Raw genomic sequence first — 14,899 nt, 5'->3', positions numbered from 1 at the left:
GGCACAGCAGCGCACAGTTATTATCGGTGAGCCAACACGCGCTAACGCGAGCAACAAGGCTGCCGAAATGCAGGATGGCTAAGCACGCGCTCGATGGCCCCGGAGCCGGCGCAGACCAGCGGCCGGCTGACGGGCGTGTGGGCGCAGCTGAAGGACGCGGTGACCACTTACCGGCTGCTGTTCGACGAGTCCGGCCTGCCGGGGCTGCGTTTCGTGCTGGGCTTTCGGCACCCGCTGAGGCGACTCGCCTGGCTTGCCGTGTACGCCGTGCTCTTCGTCCTCACCATGCGGGACACGCACAAGCTGCTGACCGAGTACTACGCCTACGACGACCGCGTCAACCAGGAGATCCTGGAGGCACGCACGTCGTGTAACGTCTTGTGTGTGTGTGCTGTCGCAATCTGTGCCTGACCTTGTATAGCGCTGCCCACTTCTGCCTTACGCGTGCCATCGTATTGCCATGCCCGTGCAGACGTGTAAATGTGCTTAACAGAAGTGGGCAATAGAAATGATCCTTGCTATTATCCACGTCTGTTAAGTGCATTTATACGTTCGTAATGATCAGCCAACTCGCCCAACTTTGTCGTGCAGAATGGCGCGCAGGCTAGCCTCGGCTCGAGCCTCCACATTGGTGTGCGCATGTTCTGTTCTTTTTCATTTTTTATTGTGGTGAAGGCATATTGTTTTACGTGTACTTATGACCATGGGGTGCGTGTTTTGTTTGAGTTAAAGTGTTTTGCGCACTTGTGCACTAACTAGTGGATGCATGCCAACTGCAGGGCTTTAGCCAAGGAGCGCGCTCTGCCCTGTGCGCGGTGTGAAATCTCGCTTTAAGATGAGCTTCTAGCCAGGCACGTACCCAAGGGGGGGCCCTTGGGTACGTGTACGTAAATTAAGCGGCCTAGCCCCCCCCCCCCCCCCCCCCCGCCCTCGCCCACGCCACCAATCCTCACACACATTCCTAAAGCACCACCAAATCAGTGTTGAGATTTCACAGCTATTTGGCGGTTAACATTCTGCTGCATTTTTCACTCCTTTTGGATGGCGGTAGTTATCGGCATCTCCCGGGGTGTGAAGGCCAGTTTTCTCATACATTCGGCGCCCACGCGATTAACTCGAGATGCGTTCAGCAGTCACCACCTTTTCAACGGTCACGCGCATTGCTGTTGCTTCGTTAGTTCAACCTTCTTTGTTTAGACAGATCCAGGGACCAGGAAAGAGATTCCGTTCGTAATCAGTTGGTCTGTATGCACGAGAAACGAGTTGCGGCCTGACAAAATGCCAGTTGCGTTTAACTTGTCATTTTGCTTCTTTATTTCCTCGAGTGAGGGCTCGCCGCGACGGTGGCAGATCCTCGGAGCCATATACCCGCGATATGGGTTAGATAACGTGGAAAATAAAATAATGCGAAACAGCGTCCGTCATCAAACCCTGCAATAACCCTTAAGACGAAGCTTTAGCTCGGGCCCAACTCCGATGCGGCCTATTCAAACACATGTAAAACGCAAAAATGCGTTTCTGAGATAACCCCTGAACTGATTTTAATGAAATTTGTTGCATTTGAGAGAGAATGTAAATTCAAGTGACTGTTGGACTCAGAATTTTGATTTATGGGGTGAATTTTGTGAAAAAGATTTTCAGAGATTCGAAAAGTATAGACGCACGAAGTTTATAAATTGATACCTCTGCATCAAAAAGAGATACCGCAGTTCTGTAAATGGCATCCATTAGATCATTCAAAAATTCGATACGTCAATTTATATATTACGTTAATTTGTTACATTGTGTACAAGGGTTCTGCAAGAGCTGTATTTCTATATTACTGATTTTTTTTAGATTCATGTGTAACATATCGATGTTGTCCCCTTTAGAAGTAACATCAGGTGCAATTCACAGAATTGTGATATTATTTTTCCTTGTTGAGTTAGAGAGTTGTAAACGCGATAGTTTGGTTTTCTGAAAAGTTTTGATTTTTTGCCAATATTTCAGTAAAAAATTGGCGATCTAAATCAAACATTGGAAACCAACGGTCACTAGATTTTAAGTTCCTCTTTTAAATGCAACAAACCGTCAAATTTGGTGCGGTGGTTGCCGAGAAAAACGAATTCTCCTTTTACATGTGTTTAGATAGGAGCATCCGAGCCAAGGCTTCCTGTTAAACCCATAAGCAATATGACTGTCACCCGTTACCTCGTCTGGTTTTTCCCTAATTGTACAGCACTTTTCGTGCAAACTTGGCAACTGGAAACAAGAGTCGCAAGGAGTTGAGAAGTTAAGCGACCTACTAAGGGAGAGAGCCAAGGCAACAGCCAAACAGGAACAAAAAGCGAATATTAACAAATTTAACCGCTGTTTATGAAAATCTTTATGGATCAACATCTTTTTATTTAAATAGGAAGTAGAGAAAACGCCGCCGGAAGTGGAGAACAATTCCGTGTGTTTTGAATGACGCCTCTGCAGTTATCAGTCGAGCCGCCTGACGTAGCCACTTCTCTGCTGTGCTTATGTATAGGTGTTTTTCTAACCTTCCGTGGTGGGCTCAGTACGTCTACAACCGCAGCGTTCTGCGCTCTACACGGTTGTACGGGACTGGCGGCCACGCATCGTTGCGTAACTTCGCAAATAACTATGCGAGTCGGTTGTGGCACTTGGTAGAGCAGTAAACGAGGGATACCAAAGAACTGTGATTGTCCCACAAATGTATATTCCTCTATAATTCTTCCAGAGCTAATTAAAAAAAAAACGCTGTTTTAATCGGATACAACTCAAGTCTGCAGTGAAGCCCTGCACACGCCCTCATAACCGCCAGCCACTGTTCCTTCGCGAGGCTGCAAATAATTCGTACTTCAAGTTTTGCCTGTTACCCAAATCAGGAGGTAACCAGAAAAAATAAATTTATTAGCGCGTAAATTTATACGTTTTCCCTCGCCTATTATAGGGGAATGGCGAATGCCTAATTCTTTATTGAAGCGAAATAAAATGCTTGCTAAGCATTTGTCAAGTTCCACTTCAGTTGGCAGTGAAATTTCATGAGTAAAACGGGCTCAGCAGTGAAATGTACCAGATACTTTTGAAGATTTAATTATATAGGTTTAGAAGCGCCGAAACCATGAGGCATGTCGTAGTGGGAGACTCCGGCAATTCGTACTACCTGGCGTTTTTTAACGTACATCTAAATACATCGGCGTTTTCGCATTTCGCCCCAATCGAAAATGCGGCCGCCGTGGCCAGGATTCGATCCCGCGAGCTCGTGCTTCGCAGCCCAACATCGTAGCCACTAAGCAACCACGGCAGGTAGACTTTTGAAGAGTGAAATGCTAAGACTCCATACACTTTGTCCGTGTCTGTTGCACACCTCATTGCTACCGTCGATGAAAAGACTCTTCAAGAACAGCAGACGCTCCGGAGGTACCAAGTACGACGCCATGTTGAAAAGGCCGCATGACGACGGCTTTGTTTGTTTCTGTGATTGGCTGGCAGAATAACACAACCCTGCGTGGGCCGTGTGCCTTGTTTTTCAACTGCTGTTCTTTTTTTTTTAAGTTGTATGTTACCATAGAAATCTTTACTTTACACTTTCGCTTTTTTAATTGTTCTTGGCAATGTTCTTCCTGCGCGAGTTCATTTGATGTGGTTTCTTTCTTGCCTAGTAAAGGAGAGACGCGTAAACCGCAAAAGAGAAATGGTGTATCTCACAGGCGTACCTGTGAGATACACCATTTATCTTTTGCGGGTTTACGCGTCATTACGGCGAATGGCGGGCGTTATTAACATTTGTACTAGTAAAGGTACCCCCCCCCCCTTCATTTGCATAGAAAAGTTACCTTGGGTTGGGCCTCCCCCAAAAGAAAATTCTGGGTACATGCCTGCTTCTAACTTATCCTGCGAGAATTTTGCTGCTACTGAGGGCGAAAGATGGAACTAAACTAAAGATGGAAAATGGAGTGTTGGCTGGGTGGTCTGTGTTTTGTATGGGCAAAGTGCGGCACTACTAAGCTGTATTTCAAGAGCAATTTCTCGTCTATATATATATATATATATATATATATATATATATATATATATATATATATATATATATATATATATATATATATATATATATAAGCAGGGTGTCCCACATAACTTGAGCCAAGAATTTAAAAATGAAAGGCGCGTCGAAAGCAAATTGAACTGAACGCATACTATTCGCAGTAGTCTATAGCAACTCAGTCATTTTCTCCCCCATAACTCACTAATTAATTACGTTTAATTGTCCAACTTTTTAATTATTGACTGCAGACTCCAAGTATGATAGGCAGATTTGTAGAGCACCTTCAGAGACCACCGATCGAGTTGTTTCCTTTACGATGCGTCTCACGTAGTCCTTTTTTCTAGATTGCAAAGAAAGCCCGCGAAATATTTAAAAAAAAACCACGTGACGGAGCGTTTGCACAGTGTTATTGGGCTGCTCTCAAGCGTGCATTCGGTGAACAAGGTCGGCTGCATCGTGACTGGCGACGAGGAAGCGGCAAGGCGTTCATCGGCAGCGCTCGGCCAGCAGCATGCATTTTCGCCGTCATCCAACGGGAGCCCACCTTGTTCACCGAAGGCACACTTGAGAGCAGCATGATACACCTGTGCAAGCGCTCCGTCACGTGACTTTTTTTCATATTTCGCGGGCTTTCTTTGCAACCCGGAAAAATGGACTACGTGAGACGTATCGTAAAGAAAAAAACTCGATCGGTGGTTTCTGAAGGTGCTCTACAAATCTGTGTATCATACTTGGGGTCCTTAGCCAATAATTACAAAGTTGGGTAATTAAACTTAATTTGTGAGTTATGGGGAAAATTAAAAAAAATTGTCTGAGTTACTATAGGCTATTGCCAATAGATTGCGTTCGGTTCAATTCTCTTCCGACGCGCCTTTCATATTTAAATTCTTCGCTCAAGGTATGCGGGGCACTATGTATGTATGTTTACTTGTCTGACTATCGGTTTCGAACAGAAGACGTCTAGCACATGAGCCCGCTACTGTAATCATTACGCTACGGACGCTTTTCCTTCCGCTGTGGCGTGCCTCGTAATGAGATTGTAGTAGATCGTAGTATGTAAAACCTCAGAAGTTATTTGAAATTAATTTACACGCCATAATATGTGAAACTGTGGGCCCATTCAGAAGATCGTCAAGTCAAACAAGCACTCCAGCGCTCCTCCTCCCCTCACGTGAGGGGTGAAGCGATAGAGTATCATGTGTAGTGAGTCCGCCCCATTCTCAACGCCAACTCGGCCAGGAAGGCTGTCTTTCATAGACTTCAACTGTAGGCTGAATCGCTCTAAAAATTTTTTGCAGCGAAGCTGTATATGGCTAGGTTCTGGAAAAAAACTGCGTGGGCAAGAGCCGTGTAGATGGAGAATTTCTTCCCATACGTGGGCCGATCCCGAAAATAGTGCAGTACCGGGCCCACCCGCGTCGGAGGTGAAGCAGGCTTTAAATACTCCGCAACTAGCAAAAATTAGTTTATTATCTTAGATCAAAATATGCTCGCACAGCCCTCTCTTTGTCAGCGTTCCAAGAGCTTGCACGTCTCCTTCCGCTCTCCCGTGGTGGCAATCCCGTAAGCGTGCTGCCCGCCAGCACTGCGAGGCGAAACGAAATGCGAACCGTCCGTGTGGCCCCGATCCCGCAAACTTGGAACGTTTCACCGGCACAACGGTCAGGTTTCAGAGGAAGTTTGTGGGGAACCAATTTTGTGTGGCCTGTGCTGTGTGTGACCGCTTGTGGTTTCCGAGTGACCTCACAACCATTATTGCACTGCGGGACGTCGACCTACGCACGATCGCCTTGGCTACGGTGAAGCAGTGTGTTCGGTGAGGTGCGTGTCTCTTCTACGTGCCGGGATTCGTTAGTAAAAGGTGCCGTGCCGCGTTTGTCAGCAATACATGAGTATGTATACCCGCCGGTGCCTCATGCGAGGCTCAACATCGTGGAGGAGCGACGATAGTCGCGCCTCGCCTTCCCTTTATGTGTGCATACTTAGTTTGACCCACGGCAATGGACAGCTCGCCATTGAGCCAGCTCGCCACGTACACAGCTTCGCTGGTCATCCACCTTCACAGAGCGGAGTGGCTCTGAATTTTTGTTTGTTTAATTGCAGCCCTTGCTTAACAGTGAGAGAAGGAAGCCTCAGCCCGGAGCCAACGCGCGTTTCGACGGGGGGAGGAGAAGGGGTGTTGTGTTCGCCAGCGCGAAGGATTAACGCGGGCGCTCAGAGCCCCGTATCGCAGAAAATCCGGCGTCGGCATCGGGCGCCCTAAGTCCCTGTGAGCGAAAATTCCCGTAAATATTTAGGTATATCTATATGCCACGCCTTGCTATATTACGTGCGGTATATGCGGTATATATTGCCACACCATTATATCACTAACGTTGCTCATACCTGGTCTACAATCTTGACAAAGTTATTCCTCGCAATTTGGACAATGATAAAAAATGCCATGAAACAAAACACCCACAGCGCATGCCTTTTATGTTAAACCGCATTTGCCGGAAAGCATGAGAAGCAAGCGGGGATCTTTGAGTGCTATCGCGTTCCACTCTTAAAGGCGATGCTTAAGCGTACTGCAGATTTTTTGTCTTCTTCAGAGGAGTTTAAAAATACGCGAGGTTTAGCTTCGCAAAGCAACAGACGGGCAATGAAGGGCGCAGTAGTGGGATTCTCCTGACTGATTTTCACATTGTGGTGGTCTATCCCATGTACACAACAAGGGTGTTGTTCTTCCTTTTTTTTTTTTCGATCCGATGCCATCGGAACGCGGTAACCACGGCTAGTAATCGAACCTGCGACATCGAGCTCAGCAGCAGAGCGCCATAGGCACTGCGGTGGTTCCAGGGCACTCTGACGATGCCCTCTTTCGCAGCGTTGGGTTTCCTTGTTCACTAAATGTTGGTCGAGCATCCATTATCCATTGATCCCTATGTCTTGCATGAATCTTGTGGCTTTTTCCGTCAAATGATGCCCTTCCGCTTTGTGACACAGCAAAAACAAGTCCAGTTCCCAGCGATCACTGTGTGCAACATGAACCCCTGGAGGAAGTCGGTGCTGTGCAGCGAAGAGAGCTTCCAGGGAAAGATTGAGAAGGCGCTGCAAGCCAAGCTCTGCTCGATGCCAAACAGGAACGTTACTGTAAGTACTTAAATGGAACCTCAGTATAATGTTCCTTGGGTGCAGCGATCACGTTATAGAGCAGATCTGTTGTGGGGCGCTGAAGGTTTTGCTTGGAATTATGAAACCTGTTATCGTTTCTAAATAAGGATGCTCACTTATCACAAGATATGTGACGCACAAAAATTTTGACCGCTGGCATCGAATTTTTTTCGCAATATGTTTCAAAATTAGCGTACTCTCGACGGAGCAAACAAAATTGTGTGAGAACTGTAACGCGCGCATAAATCTGCGCAATCACGGGCACTCTTACATTATATTAATAAGCGAAGGTTGTCAAAACAAACCATCATTTTTTGTTTAGGCACGACAAAACTGCAGGCGCCAAATCTTATCGGGATGGGTGCTCCGTTAGAAGGCTGAATTATCGTGCACCTTGGGCACGCACAAGGCTCGAGAGCGCGGAGACAGCCATGTCGGGAGCACCATGCTGATTGAACGTCGACATCGAGTGCCGAATGCCACACTTGCAGAGCGCCCAGGTCTCGCTAAAATTTCGGATATTTTTTTAAAGAATCTTCGCGGTCAGCAAACTTTTCACACCATTTTGGCTGGAAGTTGCATGGAAGTAAGTGTTCGGCTAACTTTGCGCCCCTTGTTGTGTGAAGCTGACCGATGAGGACATCGCCTTGTCCAACCGGCTGAAGCAGTGGATCTCGGAGGAGCAGCGGCGAAACCTGAGCCGCGCCGAGAAACTGGGCCACCAGCTCGAAGACATGATCCAGGTGTGTCGCGTCCACGAAGGGGACTGTCTCAGCACCAAGTGAGCAGCGCTTGTCTCCACGTGATTTCGATCGGGCAGTGAATGCATTGAAACGTGTCGGTTAGGTCGGATTAGATCGTACAATCGCTGGTATCCCATCCTGTTAGTGTGTCGCACCTATCGTGGACTGTGTCATCAGCGACTTAACTCATCTAGAGCCGCAACGGCTTCCCTTTTCGCTCGCTTCCATGCAGATAGCTAATTGTGCTCCGACACGTGCGTGCTGCTTGCACCGCAGCGGCGATGCCGTGCTGTGAGCTCTTGTTCATGACGTGTCCCCTGTTTGGTCTGTTCCACATTGTCACAGGATCCTAGAGATACGAATGGTGCCCCGTTACGGAAACTGTTACTGCCTCGGCTGCAACAGCAGTCGCTTCAGTTGGCAGGCGATGCAGATGTCGGATCCCGAAAATGGCAAGTATATACTTTGCCCCACTTCCATCGCAACGTCGTTGCGCACTTTGCGTGTCACGGATACGAGTTATGGGACTCCATGTCGCGAAAACGGTTCAAACAAGTTCGTTTTTCAAATATTCGTCGTCAGTTTGAGATGTTTTAGCCCTTTTTGGTGATCACATTTCGAAAGGTCTACGCATGTCCCTGAACATGGAACCCGAGGAGTTCCTTCCTCTCACTGTGGACGCTGGCTTCTACATCATGGTCCACCAGGCCGGGGCTCAGGAGGAGGTCTTTGACAACGCCGTGTACGCTCCGCCTGGTGCCACAACCTACATAGGCGTATCAAAGGTGAGAGGCTAGTGGTGGCTGTAACTCTTGTCACTTTGCTAGGTCACACACTTATGTGCAGTGTTTGTGTAAAAAACAACAATAATAATAAACTTTATTGTGTATCTTCTTGTACATTCAGTGAATTCTATGCCACATAAGCACTATTGCCATTGTATGTAGCACTGGCAGTCATTCCATGCACCTTCATCATTCACACTTAAATGTAGTTAGTACAACATCTTGCCATTAGTCTGCGTTTTCAGTTGCTAACAATAATGATACAATATCATACAATACAAAACAATAATACCATGAATCTCAGATAACACAACATTTTATTATGTACACATTCACTCATTCAATAACTCAGTTCACAGGTTATATAATTCCTTGATATGCCACGCTCGACTTTTCGAGCAATGGAACGCTGTGTAATGAAATAGGTACAATATGCAATAAAAAAAAAGAAGTCCACGGTTTTTCTTAACCTACTTGTGCTCGATTTGAACAACGTTTCCGCCGAACACACGTACACACGGTAACTTACCGCTGCCCACACGTACTGAAGCTGTGGTTCAGTAGTCCTGACTTGCGCTTTCAGTTCGTAAACAATAAACGTGGAGAGTAATCAGTGGATTTCGTATCGAGTCAGGAAAAAAATTTTTTTTTGCCATACCTGTAACTGCAGATGAACCAACTGCTTGAGCATTTGAAGATGCTTGAGTTTACCAAGCCAGTGAAATAGATGGAATATGTTTCTTTTTCAGATGATTTCTAAAAATCTCAAGGAGCCCTATAAAAATCCCTGCCAGGATCACTGGCCCCCGGAGTTACAAAAATATGTTGTCAAAGGCATAGTGTACACAAAGCGGGTACGTATGTATATACGAATGTTTACGTGTAGTTCGGAGCACTGCTGTGGAGGTAATTAGCTCCACCGCGGCTGCCTGAAATTTGCGTTGTTAGAAGTGTAAGAGCGCGAATACCGACGTTTTCATGTCGCTAAGACCGCAAAGTAATTTTAACGTTCAATCGCCTGCTGCGTTAACGATGAGTTATATCGGCTGGATGAGTTCGTATATGTGCGCCGTGCGAGCACGCAGATTCGTGCATTCGTTGTGCAGGCCTGCGACGAGTACTGCTACCAGGTGCACATCTTCGAGAAATGCGGATGCCGGTCCTTCAACCACATCAGGGTGTTTGCACCGCAACTTATGGAGTCGCCGGTCTGCGTGGACGTCCTGCGAGGTACGCGCGCTCTGCGGTAACGGCATACGGTGGCACGCGCCGGCATAGGATAGTTCGAACTATGCTCGAAGCATGACCGCTGCTTGCTATATGGTTCAAGTTGAGGTCGCCTACATAAGTGAGATTCACTAAGCTTGGACTCCGTTGTTTCGAGAAGCTGCACGATTCCGTCACCTTGAGCCATTTCAACAACGCACCCAGTCGCTTCTTATCGCTGAAGAATGGCGGGTCGCACTCGTTCTCTCTGGCAGTGCGCACGTCACAGAATCCATGCGTGCTTTGTCGCCAGGGCAGCCCGATATGAAACCCCACACTCATGTGCCTCCAAGAACGTTAATTGTCGTGTCCTTTTCGTGTGGAAATCGACACGTGTAGCGTGAGAGAGATTCAACAGCGAGTGAACTACAATTATCCCGTAAAAGCATGCGAGTTTAAACCCACCATTCTGTAAATTGTTGTTTCATATTAGGCCAGTCCGCACATACAAGCGCTGATTTCTTATCTGATAAGTACACAAAATCTGTGCACGAGTCGATCCCGCCAAGCTTGCGTGCTAAAATCATACGCAGCTTGCGTCTTGCGTGTCCGACTTCGGTATCACATGACTTTTAGAGTATTCGCAGTCATATATGATACCGCGTGGCAACTATTTAGCACGCAAGTTTCACTGGCGACAGGCACTGGCAAAAATTTGCTGGCTAAATGAAGCCATTCAACGATAATTTATTTTACCTTTGTTTTTTTCAGGGGACTGCGAAAGGTCCGTTGAAGCGAAAATAGACCGGAAAATAATCACATGCAAGTGTCTGACGGCTTGTGAGTAAGTCGATCGCTCCTCGCGTTGTAATGATGGTTTCATCGCGCCAAAATTATGCGTCTGCCCATTCATAACAAACGACTGCACTGTTTGAACCCATTGCCGGGGTGGCTCACGACAACTCGTGTTATTTATCCGCAGGGTTCAGTATTACCAGACGACGTCAAGCGCACTTACGTGGACCAGCCGAGTGGTAGGCGCATACTTTTTGTGTGTACCTGATTTAAAGTAAATGTTCGAAAACGAGTAGTTTGGTCAAATCTTCGTTTACGCGGAAGTGCCATTCAGCACTCAGTCGTAAGCTTCGTGTACTGTGGTTGAACGCTCCTTTCTAGGTGCGTAGCCAGATTCTTTTTTTTTTCTTTTTTTAATCGGTAATGCATCGTCGCTTCTTTCATGCGAGTTTTCTGATGATCGTAAACATAGTAGCGTAGCCATCACCAGAAAATGGCTTCCGCGCTTCGATGGACGTTGGCAGAAGGCAGCTTGTTGTACGGCGTCCTTCAGCACAGCTGACGAGCACGCTGCCTCGCATACGCATGCATGTGCTCATTACTTTATGCCTGCACACTCTTCTGTCGCTTCAGTAAACACGATTGATAGACAGACACCACATGACGGATTTCTCGAAAGATAGCACGCTCGTGTGTCGAAGCTTCAATGTGCGGCAGATAGGCAAGCATAAAAGAAGGCTTGCTGTTTAAGCCCTTTAATGCATTGAACCGGAAGAGCCGGCTCAAAACCGTGTAATAATATCGTCGCTGCCCTAATACACTCTAGGCCACGAGGATGAGCGGGCTCTCGTGTTAAGCGCGATGATGAAGCCGACATCTTTCCGGCGCTTTCTTCGCTATCCCGGGCTTCGCATACAGAGATGACCCCTCTTCCCTCCAACTCGCCCGTTTTATCCTACATTTACTTCCACTCTGTTTCTCCATTTCAGATGAATCCTGAAGGAAGTGAACTGTCTCTGTCTCCAAGAGAAGGAAAGGGGTGAGGTTGAGCATTTGCTAACAAGAGTAGCGACATCGTGATCATACACGTGTATTTTATAATAATTCATGCAGTTTATCTTTTCGAAGCTACACTGTGGACCACCATGGACACCATAGTGGAGAGCTACGGGTTAATTTTGATTTAGGTTCTTGAGCTTTTTCTTATTCCGATATTGTAAGTATCCGGCCACGAATGGTCGGAATTCGAAGGTTATAGATTTAATGATACTGTCACTGCCATATGCAGTAAACAGGTGCCGAATAGTTTGCTTGTGGTTCAACTCTCCGCAAACACTGCCGTGTTTGGTTGACTTTTTCGCCGTCTGTTGGGTCGGAAATGTGGTTTCAACAAATAAGGGCTAGTGATCTACATTGCAGCGTAGAATAGTTGGAGAAACGCAGTCTGATGCACTGATAGACTGCAGTTTTTCTTTCCTTTTGCTAGTAACGCATGCAGAACAAGCGAATGCACCATTTCCACAGCCACGCCTCCACCGGAAAGACCGCGGCGCATGCACGCCTGTCACACCATGCAGTGGGATTAAAGTTGAGTTGGAATGTCGGATATAGTTGTGTTCTATATATTAACTCTGCTACTCTGGTTCTATATGCTGTCAGAACCATGCGATCGATTTGAAACATATATTGCATCAACGTTTGGTTGTTTCTAATCCGCGTAGCTGAGCTGTGTCCATGCAGCTTGCTTCATGATAGGCTATCGCCAGGTCTTTTTGCTTTATGTCAATCGGTGCTCGTTATTGCGTGCATCTCATGCGTAAGGCACTCTCTTATTTAACTCGCATCTATCTAAACTCGCTCTCTGGGCGTCCCATAGACTGGCGGTTCCGTGCCCCGCTTCTCCGCGAATAATTCTCTATGCTCGCGGTGATCGACAAACCTCTTGCAGGATTCATGTCAGGGTGGTGGTTTTCATGAGAAGCACGAAGGTCCTCTACAAGAGTAAAGAGCCGAAGCTATCGGTAAGAACGGAATGACAAATTACAAACGTTATTGTACGTGAGAATTTGTGCTGGAAGTTCTGTTTTGTATCGTGTTTGCTTTCGTTTGTCCCTAACAACAGCAGTGTTTCCTTCGCATTATAAGGCTGGTGTCTTGAATAAAAACGTGGTATTCCCGTCAACTCATTTCTTTTTTCTAACCAGAGAGCTATCCGCACAAACGACAATCTTAATATAAGGTGCCACAAAAATGTACACTCCATTGCGAATTAAGATAGGTTTCATACAAAGTTTATTTCAGAAAAAAGAGAGCGAACAAAAAAAATTAGGCACTAACGATATCAAGATGCTTTCACAGTCTCAAGGTTATCGATTTCAGCAAATTTACACATGTATACTCGGTGAGTTCTGTACAGGCAATATGTGCCTGTTTCGTCTAGTTGGTGATCCGTTATCGTGAGGACACAGAGTAGACAAGGACAAGCGCCCTTGTCCTTGTTAGTTCTACGTCCTCGTACAATCGTTGCGCTGTACGTTCACGATCGGTACGCGGACACTGTTAGACATAGAGAGACGTTGCTATTTGTACCGCGGTTTGTACTTCGTCGTACTTTCGTGTTTAATGTCCCTCACGTGGCCGGACCCTATAGTCTAATCGAAACCAAGGGATGTAAGGTCACTAGACTAGTCACACGGTCGTAGTGAGCGCGCGCACCAAACATTAATCTATCTCTCGTGCGCTCTCAGGAATGAGGGAAACACCGAAATACTTTTTTGAGCTCCTGCATTTCGCGTTAAATTTCAATTATGTTTTTGTAAGCGACGGTTGTTATCGGGTGAGTAACTTACGGACATACAAAAGAGGTTAATAGCATATCGCTACAGGGGCACTACTTTTGTGAACGAACGCTGACAGCATATCATGGAGCGTTGTGGTGCGAGCATTCTCGAAGGGCTTTGAGTAAATCAAAGACGGTTGCGAAGATAAACAAGGGAGCTGCATTGCTCGTTTAGATAGAAAACGTTCGCTCTGGTGGAGGCATAATGCATACCTGGGTTGTAATTTCTGTATAGGCACGTCTTCATTCTACAACCAACCACCAGACTATAAACGCAGGAGAGAACAGATAAGGATGATATACTTCTTATCCAGATAAGAAGGATATGCTCGCCTCTCAACCCGTGCTTTTTTCGGGAGTCCGTGGCTTCTCGTTCACCTTCCTTTCTTTTTTATGTGACATTATGCCGCAATTTGAACTGACTTAAAGTAAAGAGAAGAGAAGGAAATGGCTAATTAAAGCACCTTCCCAGCTCGCCCAGAAAAAAAGCCTGCATATTTGCCTGCGCTGTGCAGCTGTCGAACCTGTTCCGCAACATCGGCGGCTTGATGGGCGTCTACCTGGGTTACTCGTCGCTGCAGATCTTCCACGTGCTCGACGTGCTCGTAGACGGCGCGTACTCGTCGCTGTCGGGCATCTGGGGCCGCTACGCGAGGAGCCGCCAGCGCAGACGCGGCCAGGCTCCGTTGCGCCGTCGTGCCTGCCCGCTGCCCGAAGAGGCAGTGCCGCGGTATCCCGTCACTACACAGCCGTCCGTGTACGCACTCTGAAGTCGAACCTCGCACACCTCGACTGAACACTGCTGCCCGAAAAGATGCCGCGCTACAACGTGACGGCACAACCGCCCCTGCACGTAGTGTGGAGTGAAACTCTATATTCCCGCTTCATCATAGCCTCACTTCTTTCTCTTGTGCCTGATGTAGATAAGCATACTGACCGTGTCACTATCCTCTGCACGTTTTCTGATAAGCATCTGTAAAGACCACCCAAAATGGCGATGCAAGCACGCTGAGTTGTGTATTTCTTCAGTGCTTTATGAACTTGAACCTTAGCTAATCGTCGGTATGTTACAGTGAAAGCTGCTGTAGGGGCTTACGAGCTGCATGCGCGGCATCGTTGTCGTAGTGTCTCTATGATCTCCACCGTGCGCCGTCGTGCCAAATTAGAACAAAAAAGGTAAGAAAAGGATACACCTCTGCCAGAAATGAAGGTGATCTTCACTTTTAAGCGTTACGTCCCAACACCTCTCTCTATCTTTCTTTAACGCGTTAGAATTGTTAGTGTCAAAGTGCAAAAAAAAAAAAGAATCACCGATGTTTACGATACGCCCCAATACGAAATTTGA

The 14,899-nt window shown here is 46.8% G+C and overlaps 1 protein-coding gene across 1 annotated transcript; it reads left to right on the top strand.

Annotated features, from left to right (window-relative positions):
- The first annotated feature begins 93 nt into the window (after positions 1-93).
- On the top strand, positions 94-14,550 carry LOC142577849 (acid-sensing ion channel 4-B-like). Its single transcript, XM_075687286.1, has 10 exons — positions 94-357; positions 7,019-7,165; positions 7,813-7,967; positions 8,275-8,381; positions 8,554-8,714; positions 9,464-9,568; positions 9,821-9,944; positions 10,692-10,764; positions 12,664-12,736; positions 14,070-14,550. Exons 1-10 carry the CDS (start codon positions 94-96, stop codon positions 14,322-14,324), a joined length of 1,464 nt encoding a protein of 487 aa, XP_075543401.1. The 3' UTR covers positions 14,325-14,550.
- Positions 14,551-14,899: the final 349 nt, after the last annotated feature.

The sequence above is a fragment of the Dermacentor variabilis genome, chromosome 4 (assembly GCF_050947875.1).
Source record: "Dermacentor variabilis isolate Ectoservices chromosome 4, ASM5094787v1, whole genome shotgun sequence".
NCBI lineage: Eukaryota > Metazoa > Arthropoda > Arachnida > Ixodida > Ixodidae > Dermacentor > Dermacentor variabilis.
The sequence above is the reverse complement of the archived record's forward strand: the minus strand, read 5'-3'. Positions and strand labels throughout refer to the sequence as shown.